The 20,188-nt window shown below is 39.8% G+C and overlaps 1 protein-coding gene across 7 annotated transcripts in view; it reads right to left on the bottom strand.

The window, feature by feature from the left end:
- Positions 1 to 20,188, bottom strand: part of ARID4A (AT-rich interaction domain 4A) — a 68,814-nt gene that overhangs the window by 14,296 nt on the left and 34,330 nt on the right. For 6 of the 7 annotated variants that reach the window (XM_038405988.2, XM_043516586.1, XM_038405993.2 and 3 more), the window contains exons 12-17: positions 13,253 to 13,325; positions 10,632 to 10,726; positions 10,406 to 10,503; positions 8,191 to 8,419; positions 3,301 to 3,551; positions 306 to 503 (exon numbers count right to left, since the gene is read on the bottom strand). In XM_038405988.2, the coding sequence (XP_038261916.1) occupies positions 306 to 503; positions 3,301 to 3,551; positions 8,191 to 8,419; positions 10,406 to 10,503; positions 10,632 to 10,726; positions 13,253 to 13,325 (944 nt within the window). The remainder of the gene's footprint in view (positions 1 to 305; positions 504 to 3,300; positions 3,552 to 8,190; positions 8,420 to 10,405; positions 10,504 to 10,631; positions 10,727 to 13,252; positions 13,326 to 20,188) is intronic. The other variant, XM_038405996.2, reaches the window with a different exon arrangement.

Genomic DNA, 20,188 nt, shown 5'->3' on the forward strand with positions numbered 1-20,188 from the left:
GCATGAAAAAAAGTTTTAGCAGAATCTGACCCTATTGTGCAATACTAATTCACTGCAGGGCCAAGAGACCCATTACTCTTCCCCCTTTGATGACATTTTCTCTTAAAAAGCAAAAAAATCTCTGAATACTACATTTTTTAAAAAAAGAAAAAGGAGTACTTGTGGCACTTTAGAGACTAACAAATTTATCTAAGGTGCCACAAGTACTCCTTTTCTTTTTGCGAATACAGACTAACACGGCTGCTACTCTGAAACCTTACATTTTTTTTAGTAAACTAAAATGAACGGTAATTTCTCCTTCTTACCTTACATTCCAGCCATAGTAATGTACTAAATATAAAACCTCTCCATCATCAATTTCTGTGCTTTTAATACTGGCTTCATAAATTTTCTGAGTTTTTCCACGTCCATATTTTACTTTCACTTTGGTTCCCGTTAGACAGGGCTCTGTGTCCTCCTCATCTTCCTCCCCTTCTGATTCTCCTTTGTTTTCAATTTCCTCCCTGTAGCAAGGTATATTTATAATGCCCATTGATTATTTAATTAATATCAGACCTAAAATTTCCAAACCTTAGTTAAAATATTCCCTTTCTAATCAGCAGGAGAAGAGAAAAAAGTTTGTACTTGGGAGTTCCTTGATTCATGTATAAAAAAAGGGATTGATCATAGCTTATTCAAGTCATACACCTCCACTCTGTTTTGCACAAGCTAGAAGTGTTAAAAATGATGAATTCCGATTTATTCACAAATAACATTTTAACACGATTTATGATGTGCAAAACTATCTGAAAGCTTTAATGTTTATCATCTGAAACATATGGAGATCACAGAAAGAAGATGGACAAAATATATTACATTAACTCACTGCTTTGAGGCTCAAATGAAACAGGAGGTGCTGAACAAGGAGATACTAACTTTAATTCTTAATATTTGCTTCTGATGTGCTATTTTAAATTTTTCCACCTTTCACAATTTGCTTTCAAGTTATCTGAAATGTTTGCACTATCAATGTAATGGCTCTTTTGTGGATATCTAATCAGTTCCACTGAAGCAAATAGTGGTAAACACAAGGTTACAATAAATGCCTTTAACCATGATAAAAATTCTTAACAGCCTCTTTTTTAAACTATATCTACCATTTAACTTAAGGAAAGATCCATTATAGGGACTAGGTGCCTGAAAAATGTCTTTTCAATAACCAATGTCTCATCTGATCTACATACTTACATGGCCTTTTAAACAAATTATTTGGAATAGAAGCAAAACCTAGAACTAAAAGTAGACAAAATAGACAGAAAATGCACAGTTTGCTCTTTACAAAAGATAAATGTTAGGTTATAGTAAGAGATGATCTATCTTACAGCAATAACAGTTTACACTAAAAGGAAAGACGATGGCCAAGGCATCTAGTACTTACAAGAAAAATGACTAAGAGACCGTAAATGTATGTAATACACCTATGCAACCTACTGTACACCCACGCTGTATCTATGTTTTAATGGAATTTTTGCTTGCTGTGTTATTCTACAGGATCTTTCTTTTGACTGAAAGCGCAGCCTTCTTTGAAGTCACTGTTTTTTCCACGAGTGCATCAAAATGAGATCAGAATGGCCATACTGGGTCAGACCAAAGGTCCATTTAGCCCAGTATCCTGTCTTCCAACAGTGGCCAATGCCAGGTGCTTCAGAGGGAATGAAGAGAACAGTGGTCCCATTCCCTGTCACTCATTCCCAGCTTCTGGCAAACAGAGGCTATTGACACCATCGCTGCCAATCCTGGTTAATAACTATTGACCTATCCTCCAGGAACTTATCTAGTTCTTTTTTAAACTCTGTTATATAGTCTAGGCCTTCACAACATCCTCTGGCAAAGAGTTCAACAGGTTGATTGTGATTTGTGTGAAGAAATACTTCTTGTTTGTTTGTTTTAAACCTGCTGCCTATTAATATCATTGGATGACCCCTAGTTCTTGTGTTAAGAGGAGTAAATAACACTTCCTTATTTATTTTCTCCACTCCAGTAATGATTTTATAGACCTCCATCATATCCCCCCATAGTCATCTCTTTTCCAAGCTGAAAAGTCCCAGTCTTATTAATCTCTCCTCATATGGAAATGATATGGAGATGATACAGTCAATACATTCTCCAGTTGTTTGAAACAAAAAGTCATCAGGCTTGATTCACTCTCAGCTTGTGCCCCAAGTGCACAAGTGAATTATGTCACAACAAGCAAAACCAATCCCTGAATGGAGCGGGGGGTAGTCAGAACTAGCAGGGTGGGAAGAGAGAGGCCTAGCATGTTTTCACAACCCCTGGACAGCAGTGATTTAAACCAATTCTGCCACTCAGTTTGTACTATGGATGCTATTTTCTACTAGTTGGCTCTTTACTACAACATCTCCTCATTCTTCCACATTGTTCTGTTGCCTGCCACTCTCTCCTTGCCCTCCATGTTGCTCTCTCTCCTTCCCTGCCTCTTCAATCCATCTCCCCTTTTCATTTTTAACCCCCTTTCCCTTCCTTTCTCCTTTGCTTATTAATTCATCCCCTCCTTGGCATCTAAAATACATTTAAATAAAAATAGAAACTAGCACAAGGTGGACATTTGCCAATCATCATGAGCCACTTTGCTTATATGTTTCATCCACTTTCTACCTCAAATCATACAATATAAATAGACAAGACAGAGTGTAGAAAACCATTTATCACTACATGGTTGTACAACACCTAACACAACACCTAGCCAATCCTAGGGCTGGCGCTTGCTTGTATTATTGTGCACAAATACCAATATAATCCAAGCCTGCAGTGACAGAAGTCCATCCAGAGAAGTGGTACAGCAGAGAATATTGTGTGCAACTGAGGAGGGTGGTGACACTCTTGGCTAAAGCATCGCAGAAGTGGGGCTGGGATGAGAACAGAGCTAGAGCATCCAGGGATGCACCGATTCAATACTTTTCCTGGGAAGCATCCTCAAGAGAAACTCCTGTATGGCCCCCAAAACTAGAATGCTGCCCTCCCTGACTGAAGCCTTGGAGGAAGATGACAGTAGAAATACTACCTGCTATCTCCCAGGGACGAATCCTCCCTCAGGTACAGCAGGCCGCTGCTATTTTGGAGATGCACATGGAGGGGCAAATTGTAATGGGGGGTACGTGTGTGTGTGAAAATCATGGACCTGATTCACACCTGATCTCCTGGAATGGAATCCTAAACCTCCCTTGTACTCAGCTTATACAGAGTGCCACTGTACCACCACACAGCCATTCTCTTAAAGAGCAGATGTAAGTTAATATGTACCTCTCTGGCCTTCTCTCTTCCTCTTCATCAGATTCTTTATCAGATTCCTCTTGTTTTTTCATTTTCTTCTCTTTTTGCTTTGGTGTGTTCTTTCTCCCGAGTGGTGTCTCATTTTCTTTCTTCTCTGCATTCTCAAGTGTTTCCTCTACATCTTTATTTTCTTTGTTGTTATCTTTTAATTTGTCCTGCATTTTATCCTCTTCAGTTTCTTTTTTAGTAGTTATTGTATCGCGAGCAAGTCTCCTCCGTCCCTAAGACAGAAATGCAATCTGTTAAACAAGCATAGTCATGTTCAGGGCAGGGGAGGTTATGCAGTGCATGCTGTGCACTGAAGTATTTTTATTTTTCTTGTACAGAAGACAGACTGGAGGCCAATGTGAAGTTTTGCATTTGAGAGTTATCACATATTTATAAATTTAAAACATTGTTTGGTATCAACAGAATCACCATTCTGTTTACAATTATGGGATTCCAATATCAGAGTTCTAGCTTTTCATTAGCTTCCAGGTGCATTTTAAAGGAATTTGTTTAGATTGAAAAGGCCTGTAATCCCTGAACACATGAAATATCACCCTCCCTAGCTGACTACGGCAGTTGTGGTAAGTACTTGAGTTGTCAGTCCCATGGTTTAAAAGGGACAGAGATGCTCACAAGGTATTTTCTATGAGAGATCCTCAACTCTGGAAATTGCTCTCCTTGGTCTGACAGGACCCAGATTTGTATGCAGTGTGGTTGTAGCCGTGTTAGTCCCAAGATATTAGAGGGACAAAGTGGGTGATGTAATATCTGTTACTGGACCAACTTCTATTGGTGAGAGACACAAGCTTTTGAGCTTACACAGATCTCTACTACAGGTCTGGGCCTGATGAAGAGCTTTATGTAAATTTGAATGCTTGTCTCGCTCATGAACATAAGTTGGTCCAATAACAGATATTACCTCACCTGTATTACTATTACAGAGACCTTGTCTCTCTAGATTTGTTAGCTTTCAGAGCATGCTGCAAGACTGCTGGAATTTCCAAAGGGGTAAAGAAAAGCAGTGGGGATAGCTGGTGAGTTTTGGGGAAGGGGGCCTTAACTGTTATGGGATTATTGTTTATTATTAAGCGGCGTAGGTGCTCTTTTTGGTAGCGTCACATTTTTGTACTCCGAATATAAATCCTTCTGTTAGTATATATTTATTATTCAAACAACAATCAAAACCCATTAGGTGCCCTAATAATTAAACGTATAGCAACATAATGGCAACCACCTGGAAGCATTACATAGTCACATACAGATAACATTACCTACGTATTATTTAATGCCGCTGGTTGGCTATGTTAACAGGTTAACTTTGTCATCCAATAAGTCAAAGCAGCATAAAAAAAACCCTTCCTCTCCCTCTTCTCTCCTGGTGCACAACCTTCCCCAAAAACCCTGTCAAATAAAAATAGCTTTTGCAGCATGCTGGAAGGTGATCAAGTTAGAGATAATCATAGGTTATTGGTCTGTATTATCTTTTTATATTTTCAGTGCTTGTCTAAAGCTAAACACTGTATATTTATATTATTGTAGAAGCCACATCTTTTAAAACTATTGATTCAATACAGTTAGAGCATTTTAAGCAGCATTTCCAGTAAGCATATGCTCACAGTATTTTTATTTTCATTTACTAAGAGCCTTTCTATCAATCATTTAATACCTTGACAGGATCTAGTCAACAAAAAACTTGAATAGGAAACAAACTTCTGATGTTATATGGAAACTATCTTGCATCACAAGGATAAGTGATACTAAATGTGCATTATTAACTATTTTAACTGGAAACATTCTTTCTTCTTTGATAATTGCCAGAAGTAACTTTTTTCGCCTTTCAGTGTGCTAGTTTTAATCAATGACATAGTAACTTCCTTAACAGAACCAGCCAGAGTTCTAGCCAGTTAATCTAGAGAATTGAGCCAGTTAATTTCTTGTTCGAATGAAAGAAAAATTCTTTTACGTATTTTCTTATACTCTACTGTAGTAAGAGGAGGCCCTGAAACAAACTCTTGTATCAGAGGCCCAGTCTGAGGCCTGAAGCCTGAACCAAAGTACTTCCAGGCAGTGTTAAGCAAAGTTGGGCTGTGAGCCAGAGGCAGGTCCCACTCACAGAAGTTGGCAAGAAAAGGTTGTTAGAAGCACGTGCACACACACATATGTGCTAATGAGAGGAACTTGCGCCAAGACGGCATCAGAACTCTCCACAGAGATAACAAGGAACAGGCAGGTGCGTCTTAAAGACAGGGTCAAAAGGACAACATGATGGATAAATTCGTTTGAACTATGATGAGTAATCTGTCCTGCAACGGTATAAAAGTAGGTCCTGGAGCTCACATATCTGTCCAGCCTAGGGGGCAGTGGAGTGTCCCACCACTGACTGAGCTGTGTCCATTGCCAGGGAGCACAAATTCGTAGTATGCCCCGTAGGGAACTATTACTGTGCTTCGTTTGACAATAAACCTGGCTCGGGTTCCTTCGTACCTTACTAGAGTCTGTGGTTTTTGGGGGTTCTCTCGGGATCTGCTGTGTTAGCTATCTGCGCAGAGCTGGGGCAGCACACAGAGGGAACACACATGCAGCTGACTGTTATCATCGAACAAGAGCACAGCACCACACTGGTAGCTACTGACAACATCTACTTTTGATTGAACATTGAATTAGATGGGTCACTGATATATCTATGTACCTGCTGATATGGCCCTCACCACCACAGCAGCCAAGCAATACTCAAAATAAAAAAATAAAAATAAAGACAAAAAAAAACCTCACTATTCCACCATTCCCCTCTCTGTATATGTGAATGAGTTGAAAGGCTGAAAATTTTTATTTTTATTTTTTAAAGAGAGAGTCATCATGAGAACACTAGGTCAAAGAAATGGGGTACTTAAAGCTGTGAGTTGTCTGCTCATTCTTATCTCTTGCAGGAGGAAGTTCCATAATCTAGGTCCAGCTCCTGTGAAAATTCTCCTCTGTATTCACAAGTCTACCCCATTTGGTGATAGTCTTACAGTTCTGGTGGAACACAGCTGTTGATGAAAGTCATGGTTGTGCAGGGAAACAAAGTCTGAGTCAGAAGGGACCATCACAATCATCTAGTCTGACCTCGTGCACATTGCAGGGCACAGAACCTCACCCACCCACTCCTGTAATAGACCCTTAACCTTTGGCTGAGTTACTGAAATCCTCAAATCACGATGTAAAGACTTCAAGTTACAGAGAATCCACCATCTACACTAAATTAAACTTGCAAGTGACCCGTGCCGCACACTGCAAAGGAAGATGAAAACCCCCCAGGGTCTCAGCAAATCTGACCAGGGCAAAATTCCTTCCCAACCCCAAATATAGCGATCAGTTAGACCCTGAGCATGAGGGAAAGACCCACCAGCCAGACATTTGGGAAAAAACTGTCTGTAGTAACTCAGAGCCCTCCCCAGCTAGTGACCCATCACCAGCCATTGGAGGAGATATTTGCTGCTAGCAATCCCAGATCAGCTAAATGCCACTGTAGGCAATCTCATCATACCATCCCCTCCATAAACTTATCAAGCTCAGTCTTGAAGTCAGTTAGTTTTTTTGACCCACTACTCCATTTGAAAGGCTGCTCCAGAACTTCACTCCTCTGCTGGTTAGAAACCTTCATCTAATTCCAAGCCTAAACTTGTGGATGGCCAGTTTATATCCATTTGTTCTTGTGTCCACATTGGCACTTAACTGAAATAACTCCTCTCTCTCCCTGGCATTTATCCTTCTCATGTTTTTTAAAGAGAGCAATCATGTTTCCCCTCAGCCTTCTTTTGGTTAGGCTAAACAAGCCAAACTCTTTGAGGCTCCTCTCATAAGGTAGGTTTTCCATTCCTTCAAATATCCTAGGAGCCCTTCTCTGCACCTGTTCCAGTTTGAATTCATCTTTCTTAAACATGGGAGACCAGAACTGCATACAGTATTCCATATGAGGTTTCACCTGTGCCTTGTATAATGGTAATTAACACTTCTTTTTCTCTACTGGAAATACCTCGCCTGATGCATCCTAGGACTGCATTAGCCTTTTCATGGCCGTATCACATTAGTGGCTCATCATCATCCTGTGATCAGCCAATATACCCAGGTCTTTCTCCTCCTCTGTCATTTCCAACTGATAAGTACTCAGCTTGTAGCAAAAGTTCTTTTTGTTAGTCCCCATGTGTATGACCTTGCACTATTAAATTTCATCCCATTTCTATTACTCCAGTATTCAAGGTCATCAAGATCATCTTGTATGATATTCCGGTCCTTCTGAGTATTGAAAATACCTCCCAACTTTGTATCATCTGCAAATTTTATTAGCACATTCCCACTTTTTGTGCCACGGTCAGTAATAAAAATGTTAAATAAGTTTGGTCCCAAAACTAAGCCCTGAGGAACTGCACTAGTAACTACCTCCAGCCTGACAGTTCACCTTTCAGTATGACCCATTGTAGTCTCCCCTTTAACTAATTCTTTATCCCCATCTTCTCCAATTTAACTAATAATTTCCCATGTGGACCTGAATCAAATGCATTATTGAAACCTAGGTAGATTAGATCTATTGCATTTCCTTTGTCTAAAGATGATCTCAGGTAGCTTGGTCAATCTCCTGGAGGGTTTTGACCATCAAGAGAGAACTTAAAATGGACTATATTCAATGGGAAGCCACTGTAATCAGTGGAGCATTGTCTCGATATGTGAATGGAAGTCTGTGTTGTTCAGCATGCGGGCTCCTGTGTTTTGTACAAGTATGGCAATTCCCATGTACAGCCAATCCTCTAGGGAAATCTCATATCGGTAAACTATTAAGGACACCCAGTTCTATTGAGCACATACGTAAAAAACCCCTCAAATTAGACTACTTACTCTCGGGGATCTTAATTCTATTTCCTCTTTTTCACTTTCGCTGCTGGAATCATTTTCTTCTACTTCATTTTTTACTTCTGCTGGAAGCATTTCTTGTTCCTCTTTTACACTTTCCTCCATTGGTTCTTCTTGTTTCTGAATGTCTTTTACCACTTTTGGTTCATTATGATGGATGGTCCTAAACTGAATGTTTGCAGAGCGGCAGTATTCTTCAAAACCATAAAGATACCTATATATGCAAACAGAGTTTCATTACATTTTTACCGTTGCATATCTGATTTTTATTTCACTGAACTGCAAAAAAATTCTTTATTTTCTTGCTCGCAGAAGTGCAAGAGAAGAGCACTAACTCCTGGGGTGGGGGAGGGGGCAGGAGGGAAACAAACAACCAATCCCCAAAACCCCAAACCAAACATTAAAAACCTCAACCCTATGTTAAGAGATTTTGAGGTAGCATGATTAAGCAGTCATATCTGAATGACTAAGTTTAACATTGCGTGTGCACAGCTTTAATTCTGTCCCATTTGCTTAAGCATTCATGACAGTCAAGAGCATATCATGCTATACAGTTTCTCAAACACACAATTGCTTCTACAATCTTAGAATCACCTTGCAATATTTTTTTCCATTCTTATATTGTTAGAGCGTTTTCAATGTCATAATGGTCTATCACAGCTTTACTAATCTTTGCATGCTAAATAATTTTCTCTGTAAAATATGCATCTTAAATTAGTACCCAGCTCAGTTCCCATTGAAGACAATCTGAATATTTTCATTTTCATTTACTTTAACAAGTAGGATGAGACCCTTAGTCACCTGCTATTCAACAAGCACCAACTTTTATTAGGTTCAAGTCAGAGAATGATAGTTAACCACTAAGCTAGTTTAGCTGCAAAATTTAGGTGGCCTATATATGCCTGCAAATTTTAATGAGCTGTCTGGCATAAACAACTGTAAAAAAGAGATAATACACATTAATCTAAGGCTTAGAAAACATATGACATACTGTATTTGAGAAACAAAATGCAACCATGTCATTAAAGATTTTTGTACTGCAAATGCACAACGGTGAGAGTTAATGTTGCATGTGTAACTTTAATTTAAGCAATTCCTGATACTGATGTCAACCACACAAACTCAGTGCTCAATTGTTCTGATTGTTTTCTTAAACAAAAAAATTAAGTTCTTCAGAATTGGGCAAAACATTCCCCCTGCTTCCCACATGCAGAGCTCAAAATGCTGAATTATATTTGCTCAATCTTTCAGGGAAAAAAAGTCCACTTTACTTAGAAAGTGAGCCTGAAACATATTTAATCCTGAAGATGTAAGAATCATAAATGAAAATACAACTGAAAATCAGGGGTTAGAATGAAAAAGCTTATACAGCCTTAACTCAAGTGGTCATCACCACTTCTCCTACTCTTATAGCTAACAAAGTGTGTCTGAAAACCACAGATCTGTAGATGATAAAGATATAACCAAAATTTCTGCACTGATGTTTGTAAGATTACTTCTGCAACACACAGGCATCTGAAGAAGTGGGTATTCACCCACGAAAGCTTATGCTCCAGTACATCTGTTAGTCTATAAGATGCCACAGGATTCTTTGCTGCTTTTACAGACCCAGACTAACACGGCTACCCCTCTGATACCTTCTGCAACACACTTATTTCTAGCTACATTCTACAGAAAGTTTAAAAGTCTGGAGCAAATAAATGCAAAGCTCTGCCCATAGCATGCAGCTATCACAGATCTCAATGGAAGTAGAATGTGTGCGCATCTGAGGACAGAGGCTGTCCATGGTGTTAAGCATAAGTTGCAAACTGATTGTACAGCAGTTTTATTGCTATATTCCAAAACAGTAATCCCACATGCCAACAATGGAGATTTCCTGCTCTAAAACAAGCACTGTTCTAAGAAACTGTAACTGCAAGATCCTACATGGTGCCCAGCAGTCTTCTACTCTCCTTTGTAGTTAATGGAAGTGGAGGATGCCAAGCACCACTGTCACTGCAGAACTCCGGCCCTTGTTTTCAAGAATTTCTTAAAATCTGGCAAAATTAATGTAGCAACATAACAAGAGAATGTGGAATACTTACTTGTCTACTAATATCAACTCCTGAGCCACCAAAATAAAGTGTTCATGCCACTTTTAAGATTTTCCATATTTATAAAACCATGAATTCATTCAATCACCTAATAAGATACAACTTACTTTCTATAAGCAGTTTTTACATTGTAGGAAGCAGCTGAGTTCAAAATAGGAATGCCAAGGTCCATATAAATTTGCTTCCATACAGCACCGCTGTCAATCTGGAAAAAGTAAGTTTTATTCGTTAACCAGGAAAATTAAGAACAAAATTTACTGTGACACTAGAACTGTAACCATAATTATCAAGAATATGAATAGATATTTTGCTTAAGAAAAATTTGACACTTACATTGTCACACCCACCCTGTTGATACACAAGTCTAAAAAGTTTGAAGAGGTTAAGATCCTTGTAGCCCAGAACAGGAGGTTTATTGATAGGAGTACCTAATTAACATAAGAATACAAATAAATAAAGTTGCCTTGCAGATGAGCAAACTTCTCTTCCATCCTATAGCACACACTTGATTGCTGGTACATTTTTCAAATTAGTGTCTTTAATAATATTTTTATCCATAAAAAGGTATCCCAAGTCAGTTGCTCCCAACCAATGGTCATACTCAGCTTTGGTGTCAACATCTGGTTGATTTCTAGGTGGATTATTATAATGTTTGGCATCATTGGTCTGCAAACTACACAGGTTTTCTCACCCTTCTCAAATCTCTCAGGAAAACCCGATCTGATTGACTGCCCTTACCCAAACAGCAGGGAAAACATAGAAGGGAAGCCAAAACTTGGAAGGGCAGCCTATCAGAATTGTTAAGGGAAAGCCTGGTAAATGGTAGGGGGTGGGAGTCAATAAAGAGAAGATCATCAAATGTTTGGGTGAAGGGGACATGGAGTAGAAAATTAAATTAAAGGGTCAGAATGTGAAATAGTGGAAAAGGTGGCAAGACAGAAAAATATTTGTGTAGAGAGAGAGTATGAAACTAAACTAAGAGTTGGGAATCAAGTAGGAAACGAGTAGCTATTAATTGTGAAAGAGGAGGCCAGAAACAAACAGGGGTAAGGGCTGAAAATTGATGAAGTTGCTGCTCTTCCCTGCCAAGGTAGAGAAGTTTTCCATGAATAACTGTCTTTAAGCAATATCGGTTTGTCTCAGGACCGAGTCTTTACTTTTACTGCTCTGTTACTTTCCTTGTTTTCCCCCTGTCCCACGGCCGCCTACACAGTCTCTCCCTGTTTCCTGGATTAACTGCACTTGAGGCCGGGTGACACTCCTCAATGAAGGAAGAAGAGAAAGGACAGCAACAGAAGTAGAAGAATCACATTATAAAGAAGCTAGTGTTGCTTTCACATGACACTTTTCTCTGAAGCCCCTCCTTATTTTTTCTCTCTCCCCTCCCTCCTCGAGTGCTAATTCCATATGGCATGGCCTTCAATGTGATGCTGGATGGACTCCAGAAAAGCCTGCCATAACAAATACATGACCCACTGATATATTTGTGATAGGCAAGTGGCAAGACTGAACAGGCTAGGTACTACTCCATTAAGCCTCTGTGGATTGGAAAATATCTTATTAAAGAGAAGACCAGCCTACTTAAAATGGTGACCTGTCATATTTTTTTAATTATACTGAAAGATTGTGAAACCATTTTGTTTGAACTAATATAGTCTGTTTCCCTTTTTATGTTTTTCTATCAACATTTATGGTCAGATTATTGTAACATTTTATGAACTTTTATGCACTCTTCCCTGGTTCACCAAAGGGCAGAGAAGGTATTCAGCATGTAACTGATTCTAAACTTACTCCTCTCAACCCCAGTCCTTTTAAATCCAGATATAACTACACGTGCTTTGCTATACTATGCTGTAATGTCACCACTGCTATGGAATCGTTTTGGAGCCTGGCAATTTGGGGATCTACAAATTGGTCAAATAGCAGTTTTTAGTACATACAGTGCTTACAGAAAATTTTAAAAGATATTTTTTGCCCTGTGTAAAACAGCTGCTAATTTTTAACAAAAGTATCTAAAGAAAGTCCAGTCTTATTTGTACATTTTTTTCAATTTTACTATTGATCAAAACAAGTCTGCAAACTTTTTATATTTAAAAAGACAGCCATTTCAGAGCGTAAAATATGTGGGCACAATATGTTATTTGCTGAAAGGATAACCTATTTTTTTGGCTTCAGTGTCTTTAGAAAAGCTCAGGGTGTTCAAACTGATTGCCTCCCCAAAATTGGAAAACTAGTATTGCATAAGCCACTGAGATATGCGGTTGTAAGGAAGGTGAAACTGGGAGGAGGGCAAAGCACTGTACTATGTATAAAGGTATCTGCAGCACTTCCAATGTATTCTTTGCCATTATAAGCATCTAAGTGTCATGTATATAACAGACTATCTAATTCTGTCGAGAAAAGTAGCAAATCTACTCCCTTCCTTATTCTAACTATTGAGCCAAGTTGGATCGCTTAGGTTGTTTTCCAGGTCAATGTCACTGTTGCTCCACTACTAGTAGAATGTATGTGCGTGATTAGGATAGCCTTGCAACAACACTTAAAAATGGCACATTTCCAGATTTCTGGTGACTGAAAGTTCCACAACCCAGGGACAAGTCTCAAAGTGTTTTTATCCTCCAAATCAGACTGCCATAGAGGGACACCAGCTCAGAGGCTATTTCAGAGATACTTTGGTACTGGCCCATCAAGAACTGTCTGAAAAAATCCAACACACCAAACAACAACAGAAAACCAAACATCAATTAGGCAGGGTTTGCTTTTACTCTGTGTGTTACGCTGATAAGCATCTGACAAAAGAAGACTTGCCCCATTTGAAAATGGTTACAAATATTTTCATCTGTATCAGGATAGTTATTGTAATATACATGTTTCCCTGATGCAAGGGTGATACCATAATACAACACATTAAATGGGTTGGTACACAAGAGATAATAAGTTAAGCAATGAAGTACCTCTGTCTTCCATAAACTTGTAAAGCTGTTGGAGGAAGCTGTCCCTCTCTTCAGGATCAAGCTCTTCCTCAGGCTGTCAAAACAAAGGGAGACATACTGAAAATATTAAATGCATAGGGACAGTCAGATCCCAAACAATTCATTTGCACAAAAAAGCCAAGCTAGAATTGTTCACCCATATAAAGATATGATATCCAGAAAATAAACCAATCAGAAAGGGCTAGCCACACAAATGAGCAAAAGTTTAAATAAGATGAGGAGGACTAACTTGGTTCCCCTCCGAAGGTTCAAAACCCCATAAACTGGAGTCTCAACTGGGTAAAAAGAAAATATAGAGCAGTGGGATCCTCAATTTATTAGGGGAAAAAAAGAGTAAGTAGTACGACACGGCCTGCACTAATATATTATGTGATGTCATACAGTAAAATCTAACACTGAATGTGTTATGTACAAGACCATAGCAGTTAACATGAATTCTAGCTTTCCCCAGTAGCAAAACTATAGTTAAGGGTGCAAAATGGTTTCCACTGTAACAGTCCTGATAGCTTCAGATGCTCATACATTTCTGGGGGAGGAGGGGAAGGAAATCCCTTGGGGAATGAAACTTTCCATGCTTGGTCTCAGCTCAAAGAGGTCATCTCTGGAAACATCTCAGGAGTCACTTGTATAATTCAGAACAGGAGAATGTATGTTATCTATCCTGTTTTCTTTTTACCTCTACTATTCTGACACTGCAACCACAGATAAATACACCTAAACTTTGAGTTGGATAGTCCACAATGTGGAGTAAAGCCTTTGCTATGTTCAAAGGGAAAATGTTAAAATAAATAAAAGTTATGAGAAAAAAAATCACTTTAGAGCATGTTCAGTGGTATTCTGAGATTTTAGCAGAGCCTAGAGGTCTTGCTCCCTGCAACATCTTATGTGTGCCACATTCTAGGCTTAAGGATTGCTGGCGAGGCTGTCTGTACAAAAAAGTGCCTGTCACAGAGGAAAGATGTACAGAAAAAGTCAAAAATGAAACTCCACTGCTCTATCATTAGTAGAAAAATCACAGGCAGTTTTGAGAGGAAGGGGGAAGCAATAAAAAGGTTACTGATCTCAGTTTTAGTTTGGTCTGCATTCAGCAAATTCTAAGCTTTCATTTTAATAAAATTACATTTCTAATTTTCTGTTGTGAAAATAGAGCCATTGCAAGCTAAACTGATACACCACTGCCTTGTTAACTGAAAAACGGCCTCCTGTGAAGCACTGGTATTAGTTCACCCCTTCTTCATCCTGCTTGCTTCAATGAGCTGTAATGTCCAGAGCCCAATGGGGGCCATTTAAATACTGACATTATTCCGCAGAGAGAATTTTGTGTTTTTCTCTTCTCATTTTTCTTTAAGAAGAAACAAGGAAATTAAATGCCAACCCACAAAATTATATAATGTTATAGTGGCCATTTTGCTCACCCTGTATATTCTATGGTATACATTTAACAGAAATATAAGTAAGCTATAAAATTAACAATAGAATCACACAGACAATGCTGCATATTTATTATTGCATAGGAACCTCAGCTTTTATATTTCCTGCTTTAAAAAAATTAAACTGTGCAATCTTAACGTTGCAATTAATAGATCTCACCATTTACTGTAAAAGGTTTTTATGCCTATGGATAAAAGCACTATAAATGCTAGATATCTACAGATGTTCAAAATTCAGAAGCACTTCCACCTTGAACTGTTTATTCTTGTGGACATATCCCCAAAACTAAAACAATGCAACTGTAGGTTAGAAATAGCTCTTCCATGAGAAGATATTTAAATAAACAGTCTCTCAGTATCTTCACCTGAAATTAAATAAAAAGCAAAGATGAAAACCCGTACATCCCAAGGGAACAGGAGAAGGAAGATCAAGTAAATGACTATCCATGGGGAGCATGGAAAACAGAAGGAAGAGTTAGGACAGTTGATGCACCTAATTGGCCAGTCACTGGACAGCAGTCCAGGTGAAACGAAGACTCATGAGTTGATTCTGGAGAACATTTCACATTCGGCTATCTATATGCTATCCTTACCTCCTCTCTGTGTATCTTGGGTGCAAGTGGTTCCCAGGACATCACCTGCTGTTCTGAAGCAGAGTTTCATTTCAATTATCAACTGCCCTCCAGACTTAATGAACTTAATGTCCCTAAGGGAACATCCTTGCTCCTGAGAGATGAGGAGGGATGAATTATTATTTCTGTCATGATCGCCTCAACCAATTGGGGCCCCATTTTGCTAGATGTTACACATTGAGAGAGACAGTCCTTCCCTGAAAAACTTACAGTATGAATAGACAGGACAAAGGACGCTTTATTATTCCTGTTTTACAGATGAATATAGGCACAGAGGCTCAGATCCACAAAGGTACATAGGCACACAAGTCCCAGTTTCAGGCTCCACTGCAATCCACAGAACTCCCACCAAACCCTGTTAGTGCCTAAATTCACCCAAGCACCTATATTTTCAGAGTAAATGTCCCTCATCCCAGATGGTTTCTGCCTCTATGCACACACACTGCAGCCTCACTCTAGGTGTCAAGGCATCCAGAGTTTTATACAAACCAGGGGAAGATCAGCATTTTCCCTCCTAACAAGGGTGCAGGGCCCAGTCCAGTAGATGTACTTAGAGACCACTTATCAGATAAGGTCTCATTCAAAATCTGAAAGGAGGTGGTGGTGATGGTGGCAACAATACTCCACCTTATAACTTTTAGCACAGTGGTTAGAGCACTCATTTGGCATGTGAGGATATACCTAAACTGCAATAAAAAAAACTCAGGGTACGATCACAACTGGCCTAGGCTTGCAGGACTTGGGCTGCAGGGCTCTAAAACTGCACTGCAGATTTTCAGCTTCAGGCTGGAATTTGAGATATTTGAGAATTTGAGAATTTCACTACCTGAAAGGGGGTTTCAAAGAGGATGGCTCTAGACTGTTCTCAATGGTAGCAGATGACAGAACGAGGAGTAATGGTCTCAAGTTGCAATGGGGGAGGTTTAGATTGGATATTAGGAAAAACTTTTTCACTAAGAGGGTGGTGAAACACTGGAATGCGTTACCTAGGGAGGTGGTAGAATCTCCTTCCTTAGAGGTTTTTAAGGTCAGGCTTGACAAAGCCCTAGCTGGGATGATTTAACTGGGACTTGGTCCTGCTTTGAGCAGGGGGTTGGACTAGATGACCTTCTGGGGTCCCTTCCAACCCTGATATTCTATGATTCTATGATTCTATGATTCTATGATATGAGACCCCAGGAAGGGGATGGGTCTCAGAGCCCTGGGCCCAGACTGAGCCTGAAGTCTACATTGCTATTTTCAGTCCCAGAGCCTGAGCCCGAGTCAGCTGACCCTGGCTCTCAGACTCTGTGCCACAGGTTTTTTACTGCAGTGTAGACATACCCTGAGAGACCCAAGTTCACTTCCCCTGCCACTCGGGAAGAAGGGAGACCCCTATTTGAATCCTACCTCTCAGGAAAGTATTCTAGCCATTTAGCTCTGGGATATTCCAGCAGTTCTCAAAAACTGTGGGTCGGGACCCAAAGGTGGGTTGGGACCCCCTTTGAATGTGGTCACCAGGACTGGCTTAGACTTGCTGGGGCCCGAGGGCTTCAGCCCTGGTCGGCAGGGCTCAAGTTATAGGCCCCCTGCCTGGGGCTGAAGCTCTTGAGCTTCAGCTTTGGCGCCTCCACCCAGGGCAGTGGGGCTCAGGCTTTGGTCCTCCCTCCTGGGATTGTGAAGTAATTTTTGTTGTCAGAAGGGGATTGTGGTACAATGAAGTTTGAGAACCCCTGGGATATTCTACTGTGGGGTGCTCTCAGTCTCTCCTGTTGGGTGTTCCACTGTGTATAAATAATGAGAGTCACTGGGCCGGAGAGAGTGTTTGAGTGACTCTATAGTTCAGTGGTCATAGCTCCCACATGGGATGTGGGAGACCCAAGGCCCAGCCCCCTGCTCCAATGACTAATTATTTATACAGTGTGCAAAAACTTTAAACAGGAAAGATTGAGGGAGCCCCTCTTCAGAACATCTCAGTGGTTAGAGCACTCAGTGCATCTCAGTGGTTAGAGCACTCTCCCAAGAGAGAGGATTTGAACAGGGTCTCCCACATCCCGAATGAGTGTTCTAACCACTGAACTAAAGATTATAAGGTGGGCACCACCACTGCGACCTCCTCCTGCTATTTTGTGTGGAGTTAGGCAGGCACCTAACTCATTCTCACAAGAAACAACTTAGGCACTTACGCTGCCTGACTCCCGGAGAAGGTTCCCAACTGTGGATCACAAGCAGAGAGATGCACCTCCCTGCAGCCTGGAGTTAGGTGCCTACCTCCTTGAGAGGGGCAGGAGGCAAGACATACTCCTTTAGTTGCCATCTCTCCTGGGCTTGTTTAGGTATGTCCCCACATAGAATGCTGGCTTTTGTGGATCACATTCTAAAGCCCATTCACTGTATAGGGAGTCTAGGCACCTAACTCGGGCTTCGTGGATCACAGTGTTGTTCCTGTGATTTCCTAGGCACCTTATGGATCTAGGCCAGAGAGGCCATGGTGACCTAGCCAAAGTCACAAAGGGAGCCTGTGGCAAAGCCAAGAACTAAACCCAGACCTCAAGTCTTACTCCAGTGCCTTAACCAGAAGGCATCCTTCTCCATAACGTTATGGTCACCTCCTTTCTTCTGAATGGTGTAGTGATCCTTTGGCTGAATAGCAGGTATTTGGCTTCTCTCCCCGTATTCCTCCTGCTGCAGCCTCCAGGAGGGGGAAGATAAAGAAGAATTGAAGGAACCTGGAATAAGCATTGCAGCATCTCAGAATTGCCATTGCCACCACCTGCCACCATTGAGGAGAGTGATATTTCTGTTGATAGGTAGCATGAACATTGCACTTCTAAGCATGGCATTCGTGCCACCCCCTGTGGTAGATAGCAGAAATGCTGCATGCCAAGCAGCAATCCCACCTCTTCTCAAGTCCAAATATTTTCACTGAAAGGCTTCAGAATTTCATATATAAAATCTGTGCAAATAATTTTCTGTGAAAATTTCCAGTTCCACAGTAGTTTAGTTTCTCATTTACATCCTTTTCCCACAAAGAGGCTCTAATCAAGGGTGAGTGAGGCCCAATGATTTAGTTCAAAGAAGAGGCCAAACCTGTTCACAAGTGGCCATTTAACAAATTAATTTACAGAGCTCAGAACTGAAATATTTATTGCTCACTCATTACATATAATCAAATGCAACACCGGGAGTTTTTATTTTAATTAAATATTTCTGTTATTAAAGGTGGTTTTAATTCAGAATACTTCTATGCTGCTTGGTCAGAGTGCTCTTAGTTGTAGCAAGAAGAGCCCATAAAATGTTGTGAGGGTTTAAGTTAAAAAAAAAAAATCTGGTCAAATTACTAAATTTTTTTTCCATCATGACAGATATAATTTGCAGTTATTCAAAACCAACAATACTTACATGATTTCTCTGTAAACTATACACCTTAACTCACTGAGTCTCAGAGTACCTTTCTTAATCCCTGTATTGCTAAGTACTTTGTAAGGTAATCATATATGTAAAAAGAAAAGGAGTACTTGTGGCACCTTAGAGACTAACAAATTTATTTGAGAACAAGCTTTCATGAGCTACAGCTCACTTCATCAAATGCATTCGATGAAGTGAGCTGTAGCTCACGAAAGCTTATGCTCAAATAAATTTGTTAGTCTCTAAGGTGCCACAAGTACTCCTTTTCTTTTTGCAAATACAGACTAACACGGCTGCTACTCTGAAACCAATCATATATGTGTTTTATTTAACCTGACAGTGTAGGAGCAAAGCAAACAATCACTATGAACCTGATCCAATGCCCACAGAAGTCTACAGCCAACTCCCACAGATTTTAGTGTGCCCTGCTTCATGCCCCATATGTTCAGCAATAGTTGTGTCAGCCTTGAACACTTCTATGGATTCAAATGAGAAAGGATACATAGCCCTGACATCCTGGCCTATTGCCTACTCTTCAAAACAGAAGTTACAGCTCTTGTTGGTCTTAACCCGTAGAACTGACAGACCAAAAAAACCCAAACCAAAACAAAGAAGCCCACTGGTTTGCTGTCCAAAATGAAGAACAAGAAAAATTTCAGACATTAATGCCTTTGAGAGCATGGACAGTTTAATATAAAAAGAGTAGCAGAGCTCAGACTACGTAATCTTTAATTCAGGATTGATATGAAAATCCTTCAAAATTTTGGATATTTCAACTTGTTACAATATATAGAATACAGTATTGTAAACTAAGATACATAAATATCTTTTTCCTTAGTAAAAAGAAAAGGAGTATTTGTGGCACCTTAGAGATTAACACATTTATTTGAGCATAAGCTTTCATGAGCTACAGCTCACTTCATCTGATGCATGCATCCGATGAAGTGAACTTTGGCTCATGAAAGCTTATGCTCAAATAAATTTGTTAGTCTCTAAGGTGCCACAAGTACTCCTTTTCTTTTTGCAGATACAGACTAACACGGCTGCTACTCTGAAACTTTTTCTTTAGTGTTATTGCTTGACCAACCACACTATGAACTTCCTGAAGGGAAAACAGAACCAATCTAGGAGGCAGAACAATATGATATGGCAACCAAGGCTCAGAAGAACGTGAATACAGTAAGATCAAAACAAGTCCACAAGTTATTGTAATTGAATTATTCTAGAGCTGTTACATAAATTTGTCAGTCACAGATTTGCTTTCTGATATTGGATTTCATGAAGTAAAGACAATTTAAAGGATTAAAATTACTGCAACAACTTGCAATTTGACACCAACTGAAGACAACAGTTGTTTTAAGTTTTTAGTTCTACTCATATTGCAAAGTTCCTTTATAAGAGGGGCTCTCCCTGTAAAAACTCGTAACACGATGGGCAAATGAAAAGGT

The sequence above is a fragment of the Dermochelys coriacea genome, chromosome 6 (assembly GCF_009764565.3).
Source record: "Dermochelys coriacea isolate rDerCor1 chromosome 6, rDerCor1.pri.v4, whole genome shotgun sequence".
NCBI classification, from domain to species: Eukaryota; Metazoa; Chordata; order Testudines; family Dermochelyidae; genus Dermochelys; species Dermochelys coriacea.